Source organism: Equus przewalskii, chromosome 8 (genome assembly GCF_037783145.1).
Source record: "Equus przewalskii isolate Varuska chromosome 8, EquPr2, whole genome shotgun sequence".
In the NCBI taxonomy this organism is placed as follows: Eukaryota; Metazoa; Chordata; class Mammalia; order Perissodactyla; family Equidae; genus Equus; species Equus przewalskii.
The window spans coordinates 47355234-47382760 of record NC_091838.1 but is presented as its reverse complement, the minus strand read 5'-3'; the positions used below and the strand labels follow the sequence as shown (position 1 = coordinate 47382760).

Genomic DNA, 27527 nt, shown 5'->3' with positions numbered 1-27527 from the left:
ATATGTTTATATACACACACACACATATGAGTATATATACATATACACATACATATTTCTAACTAATTTTATGTTATCCTGCCATTTATTAAATTTTAAGTATAGTACATCTAGCAATGTCTTAGTAAAACTTGAAAGAATTAATGCTCTCCCTAGGGGAGTTCAATGTCTTCTACCTCCTGGCTAAAAATATGTAAATTAATCTGCATGAGGAGGCAGTTCACTGAAGGTATCCTAAAATAAATTAATATTCTGAAAAGGGGACCTGATTCTAGGTTTGGAGGGCAAAATGGGAAAAGACACAGTCAATCCACCATTTACTTGTTATGCACTTGAAGCCTCCAAACATGTTCAATGATTTACCCAAAGTCCCAGAGCTGCTAATTGGCAAGCTGGCATTCAAACTCAAGATTCCTGACTGTTGTATATTAACTGACTGACTTTAAGTAAAAGTTGGCAGCATTTAGTAATTAATGAAAAATCTCAGAAATCTTATTGTCTTTCACTCTTTATTTTTTTTTTGTTTGGTCACAATGAGAGGAATGGTGTTGAAATAGTCTTAAATGAATAACACATTGTACTCAATTTTCTCCTTTTGGGCAAGGGAGACTTTAGCTTTTATGGTTCCTGGGGATGAAAGAGATAAGAAGAGTGTTATTTCTTCTTGCTTTACTCATTCTTCCCGAGTATCCACCCCCTTCTAAGAGGATAGCATTGCTTCATAGAGACAAGGTGTGTATTTCTTTCCAATTCCAAAGAAGCAAAGAGGTTAGATGTTTATGCAAAGGGAATTTCTGCCATAACATATGCTGACACTTATCTCATGGTTTAAGTACATTGGGCAGGAAGAATTCAGTGCATTACCTTACCTGTAGTCAAGAGATTTCCAAACTCCTAAAAGGAAAGAGGTAATGATTAAGAACACAAAACTTTGTATGGGTATATATGCATATATGTCAGTATCAAGTCTTCTTGGAACAGTGAATTTCTGGTTTTTAAAAATTTTAAGATGTATTTCCACAAATTTATTTTACAGACCTTTTCAAAGGCAATTAGATTTAATGTGGATTATGGAGTTTTTGAAGTAGTTAACAATGCTCCACAACTTCTGGAAAAGCAACTGAAAAAAATTCTGCAAAACCAGCAACCTCGAAATCCCATCTATGATGTTGTAAGGAAAGGAAAGAATGATGTTAAACCTATTCAAATGAATGCCCCCTATGAAGATGAGACCATTAATGTCAACTACAATATTATGGTGAGAAAGTATATTTGGGTTTATGTCTTGCTAGATAGATAAAGTGTTAGTGAGATTAACGTGAGGTTCCTTGAGCTTCCCTTTCTGAAATGTAGCTATACTTATTAAATTTTAATTATGCTTAGACATAGTATTTGTTAGTTGCTGTATCACCTTATTCGTATCAAATGGTCGTTTTAGTCTAGCAGTTTTGTTGATGTTTAATTATGAATATGAGAAGGTTTGCACAATTTACTTTGAATATTTAGAATATCAGGTTAATTTGGGGCAGTATAAATATGTCTATCCTTTATAGTTTAGATGTGTTCTAGAAAATGTGGGTATACAGTGAATGTATTTCATTTGGGTTCCATCTTATCAAGTAGCTGGGAATTGAGATTTCTGACCCCAAGTTACGTTGTGTGGCTCTCACCTCCCTGGTCTTAAATTCAAACCTCAACTTCTGGATTTTGTCTCCTTAGTATGAGGTAAAAAAAACCTGGGTTCTGATATTGACTCTTCAACTGACTAGGCTGAAATAGGTATAATGCTTAAGACATAACTCTTCTCCAGCCTGAATTTTCTTCAATTCTTCTTTTACTGAATTCAGCTATGTTTCTATCTTTCTTATGTCCATCAAATTAAATGCATTAATAATAATAATAGTATTTATAAATCTTTTTATAAGTGCTAAAAATAAAAATAGTAATGATAACTATATTACAGAATTGTTTTGAAGTTAAAACAAGGAAATATATTCTGAACTATATAGTAGTACCTAAATTGTTAAAAAAATTCTTTTACTAGGTGTGACTGATATTTATTGGTTTATTCACTTCCTTTAGTGAATAGAAATTTTTTATTTCATCGAGGTCTTTATAGCCTATTTCTTTATTGTTAAACGAAAGCTATTTAGGAACTTCTTAACTTGAGTTATGTGTTTTGATGCAAGTTTCTCAAAAAGATCTACTAGGTGACCTTATTTGATTGACTTGAAGGTAGACTATGATTCATTAAATATATGCATTGTAAACAGCAAGGCAACAATGTAAATTTAAAAAAATAGATATAAATAATATAATAATAGTGCAGATAAAAAGGAATAAAAATATACTCAAACCAAAAATAGACAGAAAATGAGAAAAAAAGAACAAAGAATATATGGAACAAATAGAAAACAAGATGGTAGATTTTAAACAAATCACATCAGTAATTAGTAGCACATTATTAATATACAAAAATAATTACATTAAACTTAAATGGACTAAACACCCCAATTAAAAGTCAGAGTTAGATGGGATATGACAGAAAGACCCAACTATTTTCTGTCTGTAAGAAGTTCACCTTAAATATAATACATGTAATTAGAAGAATGGGGAAAGATATACTATGCAGTTACTAAGTTAAAGAAAGTTGGAGTGGCTCTATTAATGTTAGACGAAGTAGACTTCAGAACTGGTGCTCCAGTGGTTAAAAGTGAGCACTCTCACCACTGCTGCCTGGGTTTGTTTCCCAGTTGGGGAACCACATCACTCATCTGTTGGTTGTCATACTATGGCAGCTGTGTGTTGCTGTGATGCTGAAAGCTATGCCACTGGTGTTTCAAATACCAGCAGGGTCATCCATGGTGGACAGGTTTCAGCAGAGCCTCCAGACTAAGACAGACTAGGAGGAAGGACCCGGCCACCCACTTCTGAAAAAATTGGCCATGAAAACCCTTTGAATAGCAGCAGACACTGCAAAAAGACTGGGCAGGGTTCAGCTTTGCTGTACACAGGGTTGCTAGGAGTCTGAATCACCTCAATGGCACTAACAAAAACAAAAACTTCAGAATAAGAAATCTTGCTATGGATAAAGAGAGACATTGCATAATGATAAAGGGTGAATTGGTATTCACCAAGAAAGCAAAAAAACCCATAATACATACCCACCTAACAACAGAGTTTCAGAATATGTGAAATGAAAGCTGATAGCACTGAAAGGGGAAATAGACAAATCCACAGTTACAGCTGGAAACTTAAACACTGCTCTCTAAGTAATTTATAGGAAAAATAGACAGAAGATCAATAAAGATACAGGAGAGCTGAACAACACTAGCAACCAAGTCAATCCGATTGATGTTTATAGATCACTTCAACCCACAACAGCAGTGTACACATTCTTGTTCAAGTACCTTTGGACCATGTTCTGGGCCATAAAACAAATTTCAACAAATTTAAAAGATTTGGAACCATGAAAAAATGTTTTATGATCATAACAAAATTAAACTATAAAGTAGCAGAAAGATATCTGGAAAATCCCCAAATATTTAATTAATTAAACAACACACTTCTAAAGAGCCCATAGGTTAAAGAGTAAGTCCCAAGGGAAATCAGAAATTATGTTGAATTGAATAAAAATTAAAATACAACATAAAATTTGTGGAATGCAATTAAATAAGTATTTGGAGGTAAATTTATAGCATTAAGTGCTTATTAGAAAAAACTAAAGTTCTCAAATCAATGACCTAAGCTTCTATCTTAGGCAACTAGAAAAAGAAAATTAAGCCCAAAGTAAAGAAATAAAGAATATAATAAATGAAATTGAAAACAGCAAAATGAGAGAAAATCAAGGAAAATAAAGGCTAGTTCTTTGAAAAAATGGAATGAAATCGATAAACTTTTAGCCAGAGTGATGAGGAAAAAAATGAAAGAGTATATAAATGATTAATATCGTAAATGAAGGAGGGGACATCACTACAGATGCTACAGACATTCAAAGGAAAATACGGGCATTTTATGAACAACTTTATGTCCATAAACTCAACAATGTAAATGAAATGGATGTATTCCTTGAAAGATGCAAATTAATAATGCTCAATCAAGAGGATATAGATAATCTGAATGGTCCTAAATATATTAAAGAAATTGGATTCATAGTTAAAAATCTTCCCACATCATACTTAATGGTGGGAAACTCAAGCTTTCCCACTAAGAACAGGTATAAGGCAAAGATATCACTCTCACCACTTGTTTTCAACATCGTATTGGAAGTCCTTGCTGATGCAATAAGGCAAAAAAAGGAAATAAAAGTTATACAGATTGGGAAGGAGGACATAAAAATGTTCACAGATGACATGATCATCTATATAGAAGATCTGAAAGAATCAAAAAAAATCTAGAAGTAGTAAGCAATTATGGCAAGATTGTAGGATACAAGATTAATATACAAAAGTCAATTGCTTTCCTATATACTAACAATGAACAAGTGGAATTTGAAATTAAAAACACGATACCATTTACCATAACAATACCATCTACCATAATAATAAACACTACTGTTAGCACCCCCAAAAATGAAATACTTAGGTGTAAATCTAACAAAATATGTACAAGATCTATATGAGGAAAACTAGAAAATTCTGATGACCAAAATCAAAGAAGAACTAAATAAATGGAAGATATTCCATGTTCATGGATAGGAAGACTCAATAATGTCAAGATGTCACTTCTTCCCAACTTCATCTATAGAGTCAATGCAATACCAGTCAAAACCCAGCAAGTTATTTTATGGATGTTGACAAACTGATTCTAAAGTTTATGGGGAGAGGCAAAAGAATTGGAGGACTGATCCTGCCCAACCTCAAGACTAATTATAAAGCTACACTAAACAAGACAGTATGGTATTGGTGAAAGAATAGTCAAATAGATCAATGGAACAGAATAGAGAGCCCAGAAATAGACCCCCAGAGATATAGTCAACTGATCTTTGACAGCGGAGAAAAGGCAATACAATGGGGCAAAGATAGTCTCAACAAATGGTGCTAGAACAACTGGACATCCACCTGCAGAAAAATGAATCTAGATACAGACCTTACATCCTTCACAAAAATTAACTCAAAGTCTATTATAGTCCTAAAAGTAAAACACAAAGCTATAAAACTCCTGGATGATAATAAAGGAGAAAACCTAGATGACTTCAGGTGTGGTGGTGACTTTTTAGCTACTATACCAAAGACACGATCCATGAAAGAAATCATTGGTAAGCTGGACTTCATTAAAATTAAAAACTTCTGCTCTGCAAAAGGCAACATCAAGAGAATTAGAAGACAAGCCACAAACTTAAAATATTTGCAAAAGACCCAACTGATAAATGACTATAATCTAAAATATTAAAAAATCTCTTAAAACTCAACAATAAGAAAACAACCCAACTAAAAAATGGACCAAAGACCTTAATAGACACTTCACCAAAGACAATATAGAGAGGGCAAATAAGCATATAAAAGATGCTCCACATCATATGTCATCAGGGAAATGCAAATTAAAACAATGAGAGATACCACGACATACCTATTAGAATGGCCAAGATCCAGAACAGTGACACCACCAAGTGCTAGCAAGGATGTGGAGCAATGGGAGCTCACACATTGCTGGTGGGATGCAAAATGGTACAGCCACTTTGGAAGACAGTTTGGTCACAAAATGAAACCTACTCTTATTATTTGTTGTTGTTAGTGCCCTTGAGTCGATTCTGATTCCTAGCAACCCCGTGTACAGCAGAGCAGAACCCTGCCTGGTGTTTTTTGCTGTATCCTCTCACCTTCTGGTGCTACATAACACAATGCTCCACTGCTGTTAATATGGTTTTTGTGGCCAATTTTTTTAAGAAGTGGGTGGCCAGGTCCTTCTTCCTAGGCTGTATAGTCTGGAAGCTCTACTGAAACCTGTCCACCATAGGTGACCCTGGTGGTATTTGAAATAGTGGTGGCATCACTTTCAGCATCACAGCAAGATGCAGCCACCATAGTAGGACAACTGACTGATGGGTGGTGTAGCTCCCTGTGTGGGAAACAAACCCGGGCCGAGGCCAAATCTTTACCACTAGACCACCAGGATAGGCACACTTATCATATGATCCAGCAATTGCACTCCTGGTATTTACCCAAGGGGCCTGCAGTGACCATAGTGGCCTTACCAAGTGTTCTGGTTAGCTCTTTTTCTGTTTGCAATTATTTTTAGCCCATTTTATAAATGTGAAAATACTGAGACTGACTGACTTTTTTCTCATACCTCCTCCTCTAATAAGTTACTTAACTTTTCTGGATTCAGTTTGTTAATCTGTAAAATGGAGATAATAATTGATGCAGGGTTGTTGAGAGAATTAGAGAAGTACCAGAAGGCAAGAAGTGGCTTCAAATTTGTGACTCAGGGTTCTTGCTTTCTCCTGTGCAAATAGAAGGTAGAGGCAGGGCTCCTTGTACTAGCTAGAGGTCGTTATTGCTCTATTGATTAGGCCTTAGTTGTCCCAAAAGGTGATTTTCTTTGATGCTCTTTCTTTTTCACTTGTCCTCTAACAGTGTCTCAGTCGTGAACAGGGTATTCAGTGGATCAAAAAAGAAAGACTTCCAGCATTTCTGGAAAGCGATTGCTACTTTGAATACAGGTATTGTAAGCCTATCAGTATAGATATTTTTAAATGTCTATTTTTTTCACCTAAAATCATTTTTCTGTACTTTCTTAACAAAACTGTACATCTTTAAACTCATTGGAGTTTGTATTTCACTTGCTATATTATAAGAATGATAGAGCTTTGGTAAAAATCACTTAAGTTTTCCAAAGGTATTTCACAGAAACAGTACCCAATAAACGTACTTTAGTCGTGCTTCTTTGATCATTATATTTTAAAAATTATCTACTTGTGATGATGGTATTTATGTGCAGAGTGTTAAAAAATGAGTATAAGTGTGCTATGAAAAAGACAGATGTCATATTCCAGGGCCAAGTTTTTCTTTTATACTCCCTGACTTTTAAAGTGTTAGTACCTAAACATTCTGAAATTTTACTAAAATTTGACCTTTGCGTAGAACAACTATATTTTAAATTGAAATAAAATAAATTGAAACAGAATAATTATTAATTAGTAGTTCTATGAATAAACCATTAATTTTAGTAGATCCTAAGAGAATCATCCTGCAGAGTTAGGAGGGGAGATTGGCTTGAATATACAAAATAAACTTTTAGCTTTTTTTTTTCCTGAATTCTAGCATATTTGAAACTTATTTCAAGTTTGTATGGTTTCTAAAATGCAGGTTAGCCAAATTGGTCTCACAAGTAAGATGGAGTGGATCAGGCATGAATATCACACTAGGCACAGATTTTTCTCCCTGGGTCCTGAAAAAACCACCCAGTCCACCACCTCCTGCCATTGAAGAAGACAATGTTATAATTATGAAAAAGTTCTACATTTCTCTTGGCGAGGTAAAAGTATGAGTGTTTCTTCATGACTTGGCTCTTCAATGAAACTTCACAGAGAAAATGATTTCAAATACTTCTAAAGTAGATTTAGCAAAAATTCTTGTGGATTTGTGCTGAGTCATTTGCTCTGCACTGTTTCACCTGAAATGTAATTCAAATTATTATCCTTGCAAGATTGAAGAACATGCTCAGTGTTGCCTGGGAATCAAAGGTAACTTGAATTATGGTTTCATTGTGCATTACAAAATTTTTATTCTTTGGGTTCTGCACCTTTTGTGAAAACGATGATAAATTGGGTCTTCTCCCTATTGTCAAGATTATTCCTCAGTAGTAAAAATGCATTACTGTTTAACTGTTATAAATTTTTCCTCCATGATTGGAGAATTGTTGGGTTGTATGAGTGGATTTGAAGAGGTCTCAACTAGAATCAAATGTCCTTTGGTAGAGTCGTGGTGTAGTGAAAACTGTTCTTTGATCTTTGGCCTCTAATTATCAGATCTTCTCTCTGGGAACACATTTCTAATACAGAGTTCTGTACAAAATCAGGAATTGCAAGTATGTAGCCCATGTGTTACTGTTCTTCTAGTTTCTATTCATGACAGACATTGCTAGTCAATCATGGCAGTTTTCCTGCTGAGCTAGGCCTTGGCTCCAAGTTCTTTTCAACACAGCGCTCTAAGCAGGCACTTGCGATTGATCAAAGATGTCTTGCAAGGGGAAAACTATTTGCCATCATTGTTGTAATGGAGAGACATCATATCTTACTTGAACATTTTTTTTCATGTATAGTCCCTATTTAATTTTGTACTTTAGCATTTCTATCACTAATATTTGGCAAAAATGCTTAACATTATGCCAATCCCATTATTTCCACTGAATAAAGCTTAGAGATGTATCAAAGGCACAGTTTTCTTCTCTCTTTTACTTATTTTTAAGCATTTATTTCTTTTCTTAACTTATATATTATAGAAATGTCAGGAATGTTGTAAAAATATGTACTGATAATAGAGGTCAATAAATATGCAAAGGGAGGAATCAATCTAGGAGAATAAATTCTGATTCCTTACATGTAGATTTAATCAAATATAAGACAATAAAATCCAAGAGAGTTTACTTTTGCTGTTTTCAGTGGTTAAAGAACTCATTTCTCTCCACTTGATTAATACTTTAACTGTGTGTTGTGTTTTTAATAGCTTTTGAATTTTGAGAATTCAAAGTTCTTTGGGCCTTGAAATCATTTAAACCATGACTATAGATAGAGATTCCTCTTTATGCTAATCAGTAACATTTCTTTGAGCCTTCAGTTATACCATCTAAACATGGACAAGTGACCCATCTCTTAAGAGTATAAAGTGGAATAGTTAACTGCTTTTATGTCTGACTAGTTCTTTCTGCCCCATCTTCTACTCTCTTTTTTGTGCAGTTAAAATAGCAAGAACTCTTTCTTATTGGTCTCTCTCAATTCCTTGAAAGTTACTTAATTATTTTGGCCTCTTCTCAGTGCTTAGGATACTGCTTGGAATAGAGTAGTCACTCAATAAATATATGTTGAATGAATATATAATTAATAGTGAATGACTTGGTTTTAAAGGAAAGAAAAGAGGGAACAAAAGGAAATTAGAGTCTTTCAAAGCTTTTATCTACCAGGAAACCTTACCTCTAAGAGGGGCAGTGACTACACAGATGGCATCTCTCACTTCTCTCTTTTGCTTTTGAACTCATTGTGTGGCCTGACTTGCCCTACTAATTCTGCATAATAGTCAGGGAACAATAGCTATTCCATTTGAGCCCTGCTTCTTCTGTGAATGCTCCTTAGGCTAAGGGCCAACCAGCTGACTCAGTTGGAGAAAGGTAAAGTGAGAAATGAGAGTAATGCTGGACACTCCTTTCTCTGCTTCTGTTGAACAACTTGGATTATCTTAGAAAAACAGGTGAGGACATTACTGAGAGAGGCAGGCAGAGGGATTTTCCCAGGAAAGCTGAGATAGGGGCTTCTTAGGACTGGGGTTCTAGAAGCTGAGGTTCAGCTGGCTCAAGGATACACAAAGCAAAGGAAAAGCTGAAGGCTACGTTGAGGGGCAGGTAGAATCAGGAAACAAGTCTTCAGGAAGTATCCAATCCAAGCAAAGTTGTGAAAACTGAATCTAAGGCAAAGGGACAGTTGAGCTTGGAGAGGTTTCCAGTGCTACTGAGAGTAAGTCTTTGTTATATTAGGGAAGAGTTGTTAAAAGCACTGAGCCTGGTCAGACAGAATTGGGGGCCTGAAATAATTGGGAAAGTCATAAATGGGAGTAGCTGGCAAAAGATGCATCCAAGGACTGATGAGTCATGATGACTGCCAAGTTAAAGTTAGATGGCATAACTTAGTAGTGAAGCCAGAAAGTGTGGTTGCATGCCTCTGGTGGAAGAGTGGAGAATTTGATGGGTATTGAGCTCATTTTTTTCCTTTGGTCATCTAATATGAAAATGATCTGAATTGAAATTTCCTTCCCTTTATTCTGTTAGCTAATGAATTTTTCTGTATACAACATTCTTTTATTTCATGGCATAATTTTTCCTTTGCATATTGTACTATGCAAATTGAATATTATCATAATGATTTGTCCAGGTTTGTGATTGTAAGAATACTGCTAATCTTATGTTAAATGGATGTGTTTCTTTCTTCCTAGGCCTCCTATACTCAAACGAAAGATTGGTTTGCGTTAGCAAAACAAAGTCAGCAAACAGTATCCACCTTTTCACTTCCGTCTTGTGTATTCCACAACAAAATTGAATCACCAGTTATTTCATCTGTTTCTGGTAAGCAGAAAAGGATAAGAATGACTTCAGAACTCCTCCTTAAGTCATCTGTTGTTGTTATTCTAATCTTACAGTACAACACTTTGTGGTTGGGCAGAAAAAATTATTTCCTCCTCCTGACCCCCAATTCCACTTTCTACTGTTTTTTTGAGAGGCAGGTTGGTATAGTGAAAAGAGGATGAATTTAGAACCCAGCTCCCATACTTACTATCTGTGTGACTTTGGTACATTATTCTGCTTCTGGAAGCCTTGCTTCTCTCATCTGTAAGATTAGAATAATGGTACATACTAAATGTAGAGAAAATGCCTGGCCTCATGCTTGGTGCCTAATAGGCAGTCTAATAAATGTTCGTCTTATCTTTATTTCCTATCACAGTTTACAAATTCTTATTATTAAGCCTTTGAAATAAAGTGGGTGCAACATTTCTCTCCTCTTTAAAAGTCAATAGTCATTCCTGGAACTTGAGTTTTCCTTCCATTTTTAAGTTCAGACTATTTTTCACCTTGAAAGGCAGATAAATTTCTACTGTGGGGAACTTTTGTGGATGATGCCAATTTTACATAAAAAAAGAAGGAACCTTCCGGAAATGGGAGTCATTAACGTGATATTTCTAGAAGAAAACATCAAGCAATGTGATTCAGGAGAGGAACTCAGCAATTCACTAACAGTTCTTACCTAATTACGTTGAAAAGTATAAGCAACCTCTGGGGACAATAAATCTGGGTTCACTAGAATTGATTCTTGATTCTCTAGAAATCTGGGTTTACCTAGAAACTAAATCTAGGTAAAGAGGAAAATAATCTCCCTAATTGAAAATGGCTGAGTTATTAAGTTTCTTGCTGTTTTCCCAAAATGGTAAAGTGGAAAATTGAAGGATAAAGATAGTGAAGATAGGAAACAGAACAAGAAAGGGTAGCAGGAAGGTGGTAAGCAAAAATGCCAGCCTGCTCTCTACCTTCAGTTCTGTGGGATTGAGTGTATACACAATATCCTTTCACAGGTTTGCAAGAGTCCTATCTCTCAGTATTGGGGAAATTTGGTTTGTTTTCAATAAAAATTGTAATAAAACATTTCCAGCTCATTGAGATTTGAAATCTATTACTGAGAAAATGCCCATTGAGAGTGGGACACAGATGACAACAGAGTCTTCCTGATCCATGGCATTTCAAGGGGTAGATTTACCATGTGAAATCACTGACATCAGATGTTTAACTGATTTCTGAAAGAAAGAGAAAATAGGAGCTAAAGACTATATCTTTCGAAAATGTGTAAAAACAACCCATATGTATTTGTCAGCTTTCATACGTACTTTATCCCATTTTATAATTTTAATGATAGGTTGTAAATATGATAGTAATTGAATCTTTCTGATAAAATAGTGAATTTTTTTAAGTTACTGATATGACTCCAGTTCTGATCTGTTCATCTGTTGTCTCATCATCTATGGCAGCTAATTTTACTTTATCATACAACATGAAATAATAAAGCACATACAATAGTTTAATGTAATTCTTTAATAGACTTGGCCTATACATATTGACATTCTATATTAGCCTGAAATATTACATTTTAAAAGTGTATAAAGTCATTTTGAAGATCCTCTGTATTAGGGGTGTCACCTATTTAGTTCATCTGCCACCATTATCTCCTTACATGTCCAGGGGAGATATAGCTAATCCCTGTTGGCAATTTTTTCTCTACTGGTCCCAAATGTCGCTTTAGACTCCTTAAGACACTGGTCCATGCAGTCACGACCTTTGATTAAATCCGTTTGCCATTCTGTCTCTATAACATCTAGTTAATAATTAAAAAAACTTGTGCATTCGTATTTGATCTAATAGCCTTTTATGATTTAATACAGAGAGTTTTATCTTTGATGATGGAGTTCACCCCAGGACAAAAAAGGACTCATCTAAAACCACTAGATTAATTTCTGAATTTGAAGAAGAAGAAGATGGATCTATATCTCTACAAGATACTCCTTCTCAAGCTCTTCTGAGAGAATACCTTGAAAAGCAACAGGATGTTAATGAAAGCTTGACATTGCACTTTTCAACATGTGAAGAATTTTTAAAATCTTATGTAACCTTTATTTTGAGAGTAGCAATTTATCAAGTTCTTGGAGAGCCATTTAGAGAAAGCCCAGGATACATAAATTTCAAAAATGTAACAGAAGTGGTGTTTGATGAGCGTTTTGAGCCTATCCCTGGCAAGAATGTTTTGTTAAGTAAAACAGTTCAAACCAAAAAGGAAAAGTCAGAAGAGATGTTAGAACAAGCAAGTTCAAAGAGTGAGAGCATTGGGCCAGAAAGCAGGGCTGACTGGTGGATTTCTCACAAAACTTACGACATTGGCAATAGAAAGGAGTTTGAAAGATTTAAGAAATTTATAAAAGGCACATCAGGAGAGAGATATTGCTGGCTGTGGATGGATATTGAGAGGTTAAAAGTTCTTAAGGATCCTGGAAGGCGTCAAAGGTATTTTTCTATTTTTTATTTTTCAATAGTTTTAAAAACAAATTATGGAATATTAGTTTGGGTCATTTCAGCCCAGGCAGAAAGCCTGAAATAAATATAAAAATGTATACTTTTAGAGGAATGAATAACAGTAAAATTTATTTTATTATAATATTGATTTCATTGCTTCTATGATTTCATAGCTTTCAGATACTAATAGTAGCAATTATTCGGGTTTGCATAATGTTTCTTCCCATAGATTTTAAACTTGCTCTCAAATTAATTATTCTATTTTATTTTTATAACACTCTAGTGATGTATTTTTATAGAAAAAAATAATTTATCAATTGTATACCCATACTGGCATAAGCTACCTTATATAAAAGATACCTTATGCCAGTGTAAGGGCCTGCTGTTCCTACCAGTTTGCTCGGTTAACAAATTCCACGATCTTTAGTTGGATGCCACTCAGACATTCATATCTGAATGAGATATCCACTAGATATCACACTGGATACCCTCGAGAGCCTCTTAGAGGTCTGATTGGTTACGTGTCTCTTTTTGGCCACTCCATATGTTTTAGATTACTGTAAGTCTTAAGAACCTTAAAAAGACCTTGCTTTAGGAAAGTCCTTCTTGTGTCTGTATTCTCTTGATCTGCTTTGAAGCAGATCAACTATAGTAGATTGCAATTCCCATCAAGAGGTTGACTGCGTATGGTCTAGTGACTGGATTATTCCAATTATTTCAGTGGCTTTCAGATCATAGAGCTCATTGTTGTTCACAGTTATAAAAGCAGGGATTACCAAAGGGGTGATTATGAAACATGGCCTGATTAATCATGGCGTGGAACACCACTACCCCTTTTCAAGACATATTAGGGAAGTTATCTGCAAATAACCTACATAGGTTCTTCAGGATCAATACAGTATTAGTTTCTATTGTTGCTGTAACAAAGTACCACAAATTTAGAGGCTTAAAGCAACACAAATTTATTATCTTACAATTAGAAGGTTACAAGTCTAAAATGAGTATGCAGGTGTACATTGCCTCTGGAGGCTCTAGGGGAGAATCCATTTCCTTGCCTTTTCTAGCTTCTGGAGGCCACCTACTTTCCTTGGTTGGCGACCCCTTCCTCCCTCTTCAAATCCAAGAGCATAACATCTTCTCTTCTCTGACCTCTGCTTCTATCCTCACATCTTTTCTCTATGACTCTGACTCTCCCATCTCCCTCTTCGAAGGACTCTTGTGATTATGTTAGGATCACCTAGAAGATCCAGGATAGTCTTCTTAAAATCCTGATGACATCTGAAGGGATCTGCAGAATCCCTTCTACCATGTAAAGTAGCATTCACAGGTTCTGGGGATTAAGACATAGACATCTTTGCGAAGCTGTTGTTCAACCTACCAAAAATACCCTTCCCTTTCCCATAACTGTGAGAAACACTTTTATCTCCACGTTGGTACCCCTGTAATTCAGTGTTGCTTTTGAGATAGTTCATTACTTGTCTGAAACATTTTAGAAGTGAAAATATTTGGCTAGTTGAATATTGTATCAATGTGTGTGTAGATGTGTGTATGTGTTTTATTTCAGACATCTTGAGAAAATGAAAAAATGCTATCTAGTGAGCAGTGGAGATTACTACCTTTCTGCAGAAATCTTATCAAAATTGAAACTGCTAGATGGATCTCAGTGGAATGAAAAACACTTAAAAAATATTCAGACTGAGGTTTTAAAACCCTTACTTCTGTATTGGTAAGAAAAATAATGTTAATCAAAGGTATTTGTTTTCACTTTTCTTAGGGTAGTTACAAGTTATACTTTTTATCTTGTGGATATATAATTTATGGAAATTTAAAATGATAAGATTATTATATGTTTGGCCCTCATTAAAGTACTTATCCTTTAGATAATTTGTATGTTTAGGGGACTTAAAATCCATGATAAAGCTGGACAGTACTTAAGCTCCATTTTAACTTTGTGATCCCATCCTTCTACATCTGACTTTCTTATGGTTGGTATCTCATCAAATTGATGTGTGTGTGTCTGCATGTGTGTACATGTAGCTAGGGTTACAGATTTATTATCTAAAACTTTTTTTTTAAAGATTGACAGCTGAGCTAATAACTGTTGCCAATCTTTTTTTTTTCTGCTTTTTCTCCCCAAATCCCCCCAGTACATAGTTGTACATTTCAGTTGTGGGTTCCTCTAGTTGTGGCATGTGGGACGCTGCCTCAGCATGGTCTGATGAGCAAGCGATGCCATGTCCATGTCCGGGAATCTGAACCAGCAAAACCCTGGGCTGCTGAAGCGAAACTCATGAACTTAACCACTCGGCCCTGGGGCTGGCCCCTCTCAAACGTTTTTGAGCAGTTACTATAGGCCAAGTGTTATGCTAAGGATGTAAGAGTAAAACATGGTCAAATCTAGTGATTATAGTCTAGTGGGAGGAGCATATATATGAAATGAGTATAATAAAAAAAAGTATGGTGAATGCACAGATACAGAGAAGAAGTAGTATTTCACCTGGGAGTCGAGAGACTCTAAGCAAGGAAAAGAGAATGGACATAGTAGGAAAAATGCATGTCATTTGCGGATCAGTGAGCTGTCCACTCTGGCTCTGGTGGATCTGAGTATGTCACTTCTCTGCTTCAAATCTTTCACTATTACCCCAAAGTTTTCAGTGTAAAGTTCAGATTCCTTAAGTTAGCAAATAAGGTCGTCATGATTTGTCCCTTGCCCAATTCTCTGGCATCATCTCTCATCTAGGTGTTCCAGATTACTTGTATGCTTTGTACTTTTCCATATTGAGAGAGAATGTTGTTTTTCTCTTTCTTTCTTTAAAAACTTCTATTCTTAAATATTTAAGACATACAGAAAGGTATAAATTATACTACAGTGGACACCTATGTACACACCACCCAACTTAATAAAACATTACTAATATAGTAGAAGCTTTCCTTTTTTTAATTTAACATTTTGTTTTGAGATAATTGTAGATTTATATGCAGTTGTAAGAAATAATACAAAGAGATTTTGTATATCTTTCATCCACTTTCCCCCAATGGTAACATCTTGCATAATTAGTATAGTTTCACAATGAGGAAATTGGCACAACTCATCAATCTTTTTCATATTTTACCAGTTTTACATGCACTTATTTATGTCTATGTGTATAGTTAGTTCAATGCAATTTTATCGCATTATTTTTATTTTTCCTTTTTCTGTCAAAGCCCCCCAGTACATAGTTGTGTATTTTTTTTTAGTCATGGGTCCTTCTAGTTGTGGCATGTGGGATGCCACCTCAGCATGGCTTGATGAGCCGTGCCATGTCCGCGCCCAGGAGTCGAACTGGCGAAACCTGGGCTGCTGAAGCAGAGCTCGCGAACTTAACCACTCAGCCACGGGGTCAGCCACATAGCACGTTAGAGATTCATGCATTCATCACTACAGTCAAGATACAGAACAGTTACATTATCACAAGCATCCCTTGTACTGCTCTCTTATAATCACACCCACCTCCCTCCCTCCCGCTCTACCCCCATCTAACTCCTGGAAACCACTAATATAAACTAATATTATATAAATGAAATAATACAATTTGTATAATCTTTGGGATTATCTTTTTTCATTTAGCATAATTCCCTTGAGATCCATCCAAATTGTTGTGTGTATCAATACTTTTATTTCGTTGCTGAATAGTATTCTATTGTATAGATATTATACATCCATTTACCCATTGGAGGACATTAGAGTTGTTTCCAGTTTTTTGCTCTTACTAATAAAACTGCTATAAACATTCATATACAGGTTTCTGCATGAGCATAAGCCTTCGTTTCTCTGGAGTAAATATCCAAGAGTGAGATTAGTGGGTCATATAGTGAGTCTGTTTTCAGTTTTAAAAGAAACTGCCAAACTATTTTCCAGAGTTAATGTATCATTTTACATTCCCACCAGCAGTACATGAATGGTCCAGTTTCTTTGCATCCTTGCTATTGTTTGGTGTTGTCACAATTTTCTATTTTAGCCATTCTGATAAGTGTGTAGTGATATCTCATTGTGATTTTACTTTGCAATTTTCCAATGGTTAGTGATGCTGAACCTCTTTTCATTTGCTTATTTGCCATTTGAATATTCTCTTCAGTGAAATATTTATCTATTTTATCCATTTTCTAATTGGATTGTTTTCTTTCTTATTGTTGAGTTTTAGAGTTATTTTTGTATTCTAAATACTAATCATTAGTCAGATAATGGAGTTTGCAAATATTTTCTCCAAGTCTTTAGCTTGTCTTTTCAAAGATGAGCTTTCCTTCTTAAAAGGGTCTTCCAGAGCTTCCAGGTTGGTCAGCATAGGGAGATTTGGGGAGAGTGGCACACTCAGAGAGCATGGAATCTCCACACCCCTTCCCGCTTACCTTGCACTATACATCTCTTCCACCTGGCTGTTCCTGAGTTATATCCTTTTATAATAAACCAATAATTTCAATTAAGCAAGTAAGTAAAGATATTGTGGATATTGGGATCCAGAATTCTCATCAATGTGGAAGAAAGTTACAAATGTGGAAGCAGAGTGAACCCTGTGGTGAATGGACTGGAATTGGAGGTGGAAATGGAAAATGCAGCTTTCAGAAACTCAAGTTACCATACTCAATTATGGAGAGTAATTCACTGGGGAAAAGAAAAGAAAGGTCAAACCAAACAACAGAAGTTCATGAGGGCAAGAAAGAAAAGAACTTTCAGGAGAAATTCTGAAGTTAATCACATGTGGGATTTTCCCTGGGAGGGTGGTGTATTGCAGACTGTCTCTAAATGAATGGTTCCAGATAAGTTTTGCTCCAAACATTTCACTAGGGTAGGGGCAAATAGCTCTTCGGCCAAGTTGATTCAACTAATGCAAACTTTCCTACATCAAATATTACTGCCTGCACCTACTATTAAGAATAAATATAACTGTATCTGAAAGACCAATAAAAAGAGAGTCCTTCATAGAGCAAGATTTTAAAATTTTGAAGAGGTCCAATTTTCAACTTCTTTAATGGATTATGCTTTTGGTGTCAAACTGAAGAACTCTTTGCCTAGTTCTAGATTCTGAAGATATTCTATGTTTTTCTAAAAGACTTGCAATTTTATGTTTTACATTTAAGTCCGTGGTGCATTTAGAGTTAATTTTTGCATAAGATGTGAGGTTTAAGTCAAGGTTCAGTTGTTTTGGTTTCTTTTTCTTTTTTTCTTGCTTATGGATATCTAGTTGCTTATCCTCATTTATTGAAAAGGCTATTCTTCCTCTTTCCTTCTTTTCTATGTTTTACACTAACATATAGTAAAGTTAAATTGTATGGATTCATATAACCACCACAACAATCAGGATACAAACAATTCTGTCACCCCAAAATACTCTCATACTACCCATTACACTCTTCCTCCATTCCTAACCCCTGGCAACCACTGATCCATTCTTTGTCACTGTAGTTTTGTCTTTTTGAGAATGTCATATAAATGAAGTCATGAGTATGTAACCTTTAGAGACTGACTTCTGTTGGTCAGCATAATGCCTTTGAAGCATAATGCATAATGTGTCCCAATTGTTTCATACATCACAGTTCATATTTTTAAAATTTAGCTTTCCAGTTCTTCATTGTTGGTAAATAAAAACATGATTGAATTTTGTGTGTACTCGCTCAGTATCAGAGAGGGCAAAAGCCCTTTCAGTCTCAGCTGCTAATCTCAGATTGGCCTGCTGTTCTTCTCTGGCCATTTTGGTGCTCCTCCATTCATTCTCAGGTCCATCAGACTCTTCCTTCTTCCTTTCATCTACTCACTAATACCATGCAGGTCTTACGGCTGATAGTAGTCTGTACCCACCTGCTCGTATTTTGGTGTATGTGGGGATACCTTCTCACATTAACATTTTGTTGTAGATGTCCGTGAGTTTTTGGTTTTGCTATCTAGTTGTCCTGTCCATTTTTTTTTTAAAGATTGGTACCTGAGCTAACATCTGTTGCCAATCTTCTTTTTTTCTTCTTCTGCTTGTCCCCAAAGCCCCCAAGTACATAGTTGTATATTGTAGTTGTGGTCCTTCTGGTTGTGCTATGTGGGACGCCGCCTCAGCATGGCCTGATGAGCAGTGCCATGTCCATGCCCAGGATCCAAACTGGTGAAACCCCGGGCAGCTGAAGCAGAGCATGTGAACTTAACCACTCGGCCATGGGGCCGGCCGCTGTCCTGTCCATTTTTTATGGAGGGATTCTGAGAGGTAGAAAAACAATATTGCTGACATTGCCATTTTCCCAGAATCTTCTCTTCCATTTTTTTCTTGATCTAGCTAAATCCTATGTACTGTTTAAAATTCAAACCGAAACATAAATAGTTTAATGAATATTATCACTTTGTAACTATCACATGGATTGGGAAATAGAACATCACCAAGACCCCTGAAGGTCCCTTCCTGATCACAGCATTCCTCACTCACCCTCAGAGCTAACCACAGTCCTGACTTTTGTGATTATCATCTTGCTTTTCTTTCTTTCTCTCTCTCTCTCTTCCCCTCCCCATCCCTGTCTTTTTCTTTTGAGGAAGATTGACCCTGAGCCAACATCCATGCCTGTCTTCCTCTACTTTATATATGCAAAACCTGCCACAGCATGGCTTGATACATGATGCATATGCCTGGGATCTGAGCCAGCAAACCCCGGGCCACCGAAGCAAAGCCCATGAACTTAACTGCTATGCCACCAGGCCGTCCCCTCCTCTTGTTTTTCTTTATAGTTTACCAACCATGTATCCAAATAAATCCCTAAATATATACTTTCATCTGCCTGTTCTGCAACTTCATGCGAATGGAATCAGGTTGTATGCATTCTTTTGTGTCTTCTATCAACATTATATTTGTGAGATTCATCTGTAATTGCTCTTGAGTTTTGTTTTTTTTTTCTGCCTTATCTCCCCAAATCCCCCCCAGTACATAGTTGTATATCTTAGTTGCAGGTCCTTCTAGTTGTGGCATGTGGGACGCCGCCTCAAAGTGGCCTGATGAGCAGTGCCATGTCCGCGCCCAGGATCCAAACCAGCAAAACCCTGGGCCGCTGCAGCGGAGCGCGTGAACTTAACCGCTCGGCCACAGGGCCAGCCCCTTGTTCTTGAGTTTTATTAATTTTCATTGCTGTATATGGTATGCCGATGCATGAATATACCATAATTTGTTTGCCATTTTTTTAACATTTGGGTTGTTTCCTGCTTTTCACAATTACAGGTAATGCTGTAATGTACATTCTTGTACATATATCCATTTTTCCAAAGTAGTCATATCAATTCATGCTCCCACCAACGGAATATCAGAGTATCTATTGCTACAAATCCATGGTAACATTTAATATTGTCAGACTTTAAAATTTTTGCCTTTATATTTGGTGTGTCGTCAGTGTCTTGTGGTTTTAACTTGCATTTCCTTGATTACTAGTGAGATTGATAATTTTTTCAATGTTTATTGGTCATTTGGATTTCAACTTTCATGAATTCCTGTTAATCTTTGGCCTATTTTTCTATTGGGAGATACACACAGACACACATATGCATATATATACACACACGTACATACATACATGTATATTGGATACAGTTCCTTTAGTGGTAGTATGTGACAAATATCTTCTCCCACTCTCTAGAGCTTGAGAATTAAAAAGTGTACAATCAGTGTACATTAGAACTTATGTGATGGAAGCATGAAAAATAATACCAGTTTAGGATTGACTGTGAAATTTATTCCACAATAGTTGATGAATTTACGTAGTAGACAATAAAAAAATTAATACAATAAATGAAATAAGAATGCAAGATTAAAATGATAGGGGCAGGAGGGAATTATGGGGTCATATGAATATTCTGTAAAAAGGAGAATCGGAAAATTGAGACACCTAGATTTCCTGGCCAACACATGTATGATTTATTTGATAAGTATCTTGTAAATATGCCCACTTACTGGCTGACATGCAAATAAGAGGTAATTTTGGATATTTCCAAGACTGCAAATAAAGATTCTGAAATATGGTGTAGAATGGCCATCTAGATCTATATAGAGTGCTTTCTGACCCTAAACTGTTATGGACTTTGGATTCTCTTCCATCCCCAACCTTTGTTCACATCAGGGAGATGTCTACCCTCTTCCTATTTTAAAAGGAGGCAGTTTTCTACTAGGAACTGAAATATGGAGTGGGAATTAGTCTTTGGGCTGAGGCATCAGGAGGAGAACCTGGTCCAAGCAGCAATTAGCAGCAGGCCCTGACAGCTGGAGTTAACTCTATAGCCAATAAAGAGTTAGCCCACAGACTAATTACCAGGATTTCATCCAATTAACTGTGGCCTTGACATTGTGCCAAACATTTTTTTTCTGTTTCTGGCAGTAGTGTTGGTTTTCATTTTTATAAACTGTTCTGAAATTAATTGCTACCTTCAAATTTAAGGCTTGAAAATAGATTATATGAATCATAATCCACATTAGTAGTATATTTAAGCATTATAAAAATATTTATATATTTTAAAATTTTAATTTTATCTACCAGTTTTTATTTGGTTTCATAGATAAATACTAGACTGCCTTAAAATGATCACAGATGCATTTTATGTTCATTTTACTAGAATCCGTAAGTGATTTTCAAAAATTCATTCATTGAATAGATTATAGATTTCTTTTTCTTATCAAGCAGATAATAATTTGAATGTAACTTTATTAATTGTTTTTTCCTGACATATATTGCCTCTTTATATGAGTGAATGTGATTTCAGGCTGTTAATGTATCATAGAAAATTTTTTTTTTAAGATTTTATTTTTTCCTTTTTCTCCCCAACTCCCCCCCACCCCGGTACATAATTGTATATATTCTTCATTGTGGGTCCTTGTTGTGGCATGTGGGACGCTGCCTCAGCGTGGTTTGATGAGCAGTGCCATGTCTGCGCCCAGGATTCGAACCAAGGAAACACTGGGCCGCCTGCAGTGGAGCGCGCGAACTTTAACCACTCAGCCACGGGGCCAGCCCCTTTAGAAAAATATTTTTTTAAGATTAGGCAGCAGGAAAAGAAGTAGAAATTATTAGAGAAGGGGTATCACAAGACTGATAGTCGTGAGCTTGGATATTATACATTTTGTAGGCTTTTGATTTTTGAGGCTTGTTGTCTAGTTTAATCTTAAATTTGTTTTTCCTTTCACCAGGGCACCAAGATTCTGTGTTACTCATTCATCCTCAGCAAAACATGCTATTGCTGAACTGAAATTCTGGCACCTCCGTCAAGAGAAACCAAGGAAGGATGTTGACCCTTTTCCACAAATGGCAACCCTCTTGCCATTAAGACCTAAATCTTGCATTCCACAGATGTCTGAGATGCAGGTAGGATGTACATTGATACTTTGATCTCTTTTTTAAGTTGATATTAAAATATCCATGCTTGGGTTTTTGTATACTAATACTTAAGTTTCATCATAAGCTTTTTTGTTGTTGTTGTTAATGCACATGCTGCAACAATTAGGAAATAAGAAAACCTATAGTCTGTTCTCCATCAAGCAGCCAAAGTGATCCTTTAAAAATGCATGATGATGTCACTCAACTGCTCAGAGTCTTCTAGTGGCCTCCTCTCTCACTCAGAATAAAATCCAAGGTCTTTACACAGCTGTACACACCCCTGTTAACCTCCTGACCTCATTTCCTACCACTCTTCTCTAACTCAACTACACTCCCCTGCACTGGCCTCAAGCGAAAACCTGGGAGCACTGCAATTGCTGTTCCCTTCACTTGGAGCACTCTTCCTCCAGATATCCACATGTCTTTCCCCCCTCACTCACTCACTTTAGGTGTCTGCTCAAGTTTCACTTATTCAGAGAGGCTATCCTTGACTCTGCTATAGAAGCACACTTGTGTAGACTAACACAGATACCCTCCATCACTATCTAAGCCCTCTGTTCTGCTTTACTGTATTTATGGCCATGTGATTTATGTTTATTGTCTTTCACCTGCTACTAGAATATAAGGGACTTTTCTTTATTAACTGCTTATCTCCAGTGCCCAGAACAGTGCCTGGCACATAATAGTTGCTTAATAAATATAATTGGAATGACTGAGTGAGAAGTAGCAACAGCAAAATTAGAAGTAATGAGCATTCTTTCACCATGGGGAAGAATAAAATAGTACAAAAAGTTAAGGGAAAAAAGTCTAAAAAGAGAAGAAACGTTAACCAACTATAGAGAAGTAAATAACCGTACATACTTGCCATACAGTAAATGTAGCTAAGACCTGCATTTCAGAAGTAAAGAGCCTTATTAATCTCAGTAGACTTTAAAGATGTTACAGAATGTTGTGTTATTGGCCATAGTCACATACAACCCGTTCAAGAAAGATTACTTTTTCCTCAGGATCTCTAATTTTAAAAGGCAGGAAGATCTATAATAAAGTTTCTAAAGTTTTACTTCTACAAGTAGTGTTTTAGAGCTGGAGGGACTTTACGCTTGTTCTCTGTCAGTGGTTTCTTAACCCTAGATAGTTATTAGAGTCACATAGAGAGCTTTTAAAACATACCAATGCCTGGGTCCCACCTTCAGAGATTCTGATTTAATTGATCTGGAATGGGTCAGAGTCACTCTGTAAAATCAGGGGGTTGCCTTAGAACCAAGGTTCTCAACCTGCCTGAACATGAGAGTCACATTTAGAACCTACATTTTAATAAGATTCCTGGGTGATTTGTATGCGAAGCACTGCTATAGGCTGGTGGTTCTCAAGCTTCAGCATCCATAAGAGTCACCCAAAGAGCTTGTTAAAACAGATTCCTGGGCTCCACTTGAAGATCAAGATTCAGTAGATCTGGGATGTGGAGTTAGAAGATTTGCATTTCTAACAAGCTCTCTCCCAGGTGATGCTCTTGCTGCTCGTCTGGGGACCACACTTTGAGTTAGTGTCACTTTGGTGCACTAATGGTTTATTATCCATTGTTTTGACCTTTTCTTTTCTTTTTTTTTTAATTTTAATTTTTTTTGGATGTACATCATATTTTGAATTCTGTATACATTACATCATGTTCACCACCGGAACACTAATTATAGTCCATCCCCTCACATGTGAGCCTAATTACCCTTTTGCCCTCCCCCCTCCCCCCTTCCTCAAAGGTAACCACCAGTCCAATCTCCAGTGCTATGTGGGTTTTTTTTGTCGTTTTTATCTTTTACTTATGAGTGAGATCATATGGTATTTGACTTTCTCCCTCTGACTTATTTCACTCAGCGTAATACCCTCAAGGTCCATCCATGTTGTCACAAATGACCGGATTTTGTCATTTCTTATGGCTGAGTAGTAGTCCATCGTGTATAAATACCACATCTTCTTTATCCATTCGTCCCTTGATGGGCACCTAGGTTGCTTCCATGTCTTGGCTGTTGTGTAAACCTTTTCTTTTCTTTTTTTTCTTTTTGAGGAAGATTAGCCCTGAGCTAACTGCTGCCAATCCTCCTCCTTTTGCTCAGGAAGACTGGCCCTGAGCTAACATCCATGCCCATCTTCCTCTACTTTATATGTGGGATGCTTACCACAGCATGGCGTGCCAAGCGGTGCCATGTCCCCACCTGGGATCCGAACTGGCAAACCCTGGGCCACCAAAAAGTGGAACGTGTGCACTTAACTGCTGCACCATTGGGCCAGCCCCTTGACCTTTTCTTGACCTCCTTTGCACCTCGTGGCCTTTTCGTTTGCCACTCCACTGATAAATCGAATCTTCCCCATTAGCCAATGTGACTTAGTAATCCTGTCACCAAGTTAATACACATCTTAGAGGTGTAGTGTAGGGAACACGTCATGTGATAACGTAAATATTTGTACAAAGAACTTTGTACAACATTTGAGAGTTAAGGGAGGAGACAAAGTAAGTGGCATGGATAATGAAATGAACTTGAATAAGAGATCAATGCCAAAGGAGTGGGGAGAGATTGGCTTGCGTGAAAAAGTCTTATATACGTAATTATGACTTCTCATCTGTTGTCTTCCTTTGGCTTCCTGAGTGTCATTACTATATGTTGTCATTCATGTTTTCTAGTTGGATAACTCATTGTGCTCTCACTCGGTTTTTCTTTGGTAGAGAACACTCTAAGGAATGGAACTCAGTTCTGTTTTCTTTATTTTTCCTATTTTAAAATTAAGGTATAATTTATATACAGTAAAATTCACCCTTGTTAATGCACAGTTCTGTGTGAATGTTGACAAATGTGCACATTGTGTAGCCGCTGTGACAATCATGGTTGTAGAACAGTTCCTTTACATGCGCCCCACCCCCACCCCCGCCCCCACCCTCAACCGAATTCCAGTGCCCTTTTGTCAGTTTTTTTACCCATCAGTTATTTTTTGGCAACTCTTCCAGCTTTCACCCAAGCCAGAAAGCTCAAAAATTCTAACTTAGGCCTTTCTCTGTAAAATATACTTAAAATATTTTTATTTTAAGAGAACGTTTTATTGTGGTAAAAAACACCTAACATAAAAGTTACTATCTCAACTGTTTTCAAGTGTTCACTTTAGTGGTAAGGATGTTTGCATTGTTGTGAAACAGAGCTCCAGATCTTTTTATCTTGCACATTTGAAACTACATACCCATTAAACAGCTCCCCTTGCCTCCCTCTCACAGCCCCTGGTAACTACCATTCTACTTTCTGTTTCTACAAATTTGATTACTTTTGTATGATACATTTTTAATAAGCTCAGCCCCCGTGTGTGTTACCACTCATTTACTGAGTGTCGTTTAATGTCATGCTGTGTTCTGAATTACTAAAACAGATGTAAGCATTGATACTTAGGAAGTTATAGTAAAACGTACTTAAGTAATTAATTTTGGTTATGGAATTCTTAAAAATATATTAATAGTTAGGCATCTAAAGTGTATATACGATTTTATTGTTTGTTCTAGTTAATAAAACATCACAAATATATTCCTTGCTCTCCAGCAACATATGTTCTAATAGAAGTTGACATATAAGAAATGTTTATGTTTGTTTTTCAAGTTATAAAAATAATAAAACTACTGTAAATTTGGGAACTGAAGAGACAAATCACTTCTGAGCTCATGTACTTCTAGACAACTATTAATGTATTTTGTCTTAGGCTCATCGTGAATTTTTAGTTTTGATGCACTTATACTTTTGTATTCTGGTTATTTCTTTTAATATCTTCAACAACATTTTCCCGTGTGTTATAATTTTCATAATCCTTACTTTTAATTATTATATAATGCTACATTTGTGTATATCCAATTCTCAGATAATTGTTTCTTTCTCCTCCATTTGAACATTTAGGTGTTTATACTTTTTTTATTCATGCATGTAGCATCTCATATTCTGGATTTAAATAGTTAACTTTTACCAAAAAGGACATTTAAGAATGGGAATAATAACTATGAAAATAAAAATGTCCAAAAATGGAAGGAAAGTTCTGTTAAGATATAGGTCTCTATTGTGGACCAATGGTATCCTGCCTTCCTTTACGCACCCTGACACCATCTATTCCCCACCCTACCACATTCACGAGCACTAGCACTAAAACCTATTCAGTTACAGAATAAAGAAAAATTTTGCAAAGTTCTTCCTCCAGGAAAAAGTCTTCTTTCGCAATGAGTGAGTAAGGATAGACAAGCCTTCTGTCTTTCTTTCCTTATAGTCTAAATATCTGTAGGGGTTTCAGCCTGCTGGTTGCATAAAAGTGGGTGTTTGGGAAGCAGAATACTTTTAGTCTAGTGGGAAGCATAGTAGGTGGTAGAGTGAGGGAAAAAATTTTCTAGGGATCAAAACAAATTTGAGGTATATGTGCAGAGCTATGCTTTACTCTGTTGTTTTTTTTAATTGCTCATTTTTCACTTTGTTCATCTTACCACTTTTTAGAAAGAAGAATCCAGTTTATTACAATCTCCTAAATCACCTAAGAAGCCACCTAAAGTGAAAACAGCAAATCAAAGACCTTGGAAGAGCGAGTCTTTGTATCCATTTTCTTCTAAGGATGATGTGATTGAGAAAGGGTAGGTGCAGCTTTTTATGCGCCAAGTGCTTTTCTGCCCGTGGTAAGATTTTTGAAGAATTTAAAAATTAAATAGAAATTGAAAAGTAATACTCTGATTTTTTTTAAATGAGTTCTTCTATTTCAGTGATATGTATTAGAGGATTATATTTCCTATGCATACTCTAAATTAGTGTTAGAACTCCTGAGATTAGTAATTTTAGAGAAGTGGTGCCTTTGATCTCCAGCTTCTCATGAGCTGTGCCATCAAAAGACTTCTCTGAAATTACCCTCCACTTCTTACTTGGCCCTGTTCAATAATTCAGTATTTCTCAAATTTGAGATTTGAGAACTCATGATACTCTCAAGAATATTGTTATTAGTTAATATATTACTTTATTCATTTAGATTTGCCCGTTTATTTACCCTTTTCATTGTTCTTTTTTTCAAATGGGATTATTTTGCTTCAGCCTGAAAAAATATACTTTTGTATTAACTTTGGTGTAGGGTCTGCTGGTAAATAATTCTTTGCTTAATAATTTATTACTTCGCTTTCCTTCTTTTTTTATTGAGATAAAATTCACACAATATGAAATTCACCATTTTTTATTTATTACTTTTGATTTTTTGATTGTTGTAGGCTGTTTCTAGATCAGCCTGAGGTGTGAACTTACAACCTTCTCAGGTCTTTTCTAGCATGTGCCTTTCCCTGGGTATGTGTGGTCATTTTCTAATTTTTCCCTGTATATGTAATTCTTTTGAATTCCTAGCCTTTAATGTCTGGGTTCTAAAAG

At 36.1% G+C, this 27527-nt stretch overlaps 1 protein-coding gene across 10 annotated transcripts in view; it reads left to right on the top strand.

Annotated features, from left to right (window-relative positions):
- LOC103564643 (regulator of G-protein signaling 22-like) overlaps positions 1 to 27527 on the top strand; it is a 165397-nt gene that overhangs the window by 54071 nt on the left and 83799 nt on the right. For 4 of the 10 annotated variants that reach the window (XM_070631856.1, XM_070631853.1, XM_070631850.1 and 1 more), the window contains 8 exons: positions 1037 to 1258; positions 6576 to 6661; positions 7308 to 7476; positions 10143 to 10272; positions 12135 to 12750; positions 14300 to 14485; positions 21933 to 22107; positions 26622 to 26755. In XM_070631856.1, coding sequence (XP_070487957.1) covers positions 1037 to 1258; positions 6576 to 6661; positions 7308 to 7476; positions 10143 to 10272; positions 12135 to 12750; positions 14300 to 14485; positions 21933 to 22107; positions 26622 to 26755 — 1718 coding nt within the window. The remainder of the gene's footprint in view (positions 1 to 1036; positions 1259 to 6575; positions 6662 to 7307; positions 7477 to 10142; positions 10273 to 12134; positions 12751 to 14299; positions 14486 to 21932; positions 22108 to 26621; positions 26756 to 27527) is intronic. The other 6 variants (XM_070631854.1, XM_070631852.1, XM_070631858.1 and 3 more) reach the window with 2 other exon arrangements.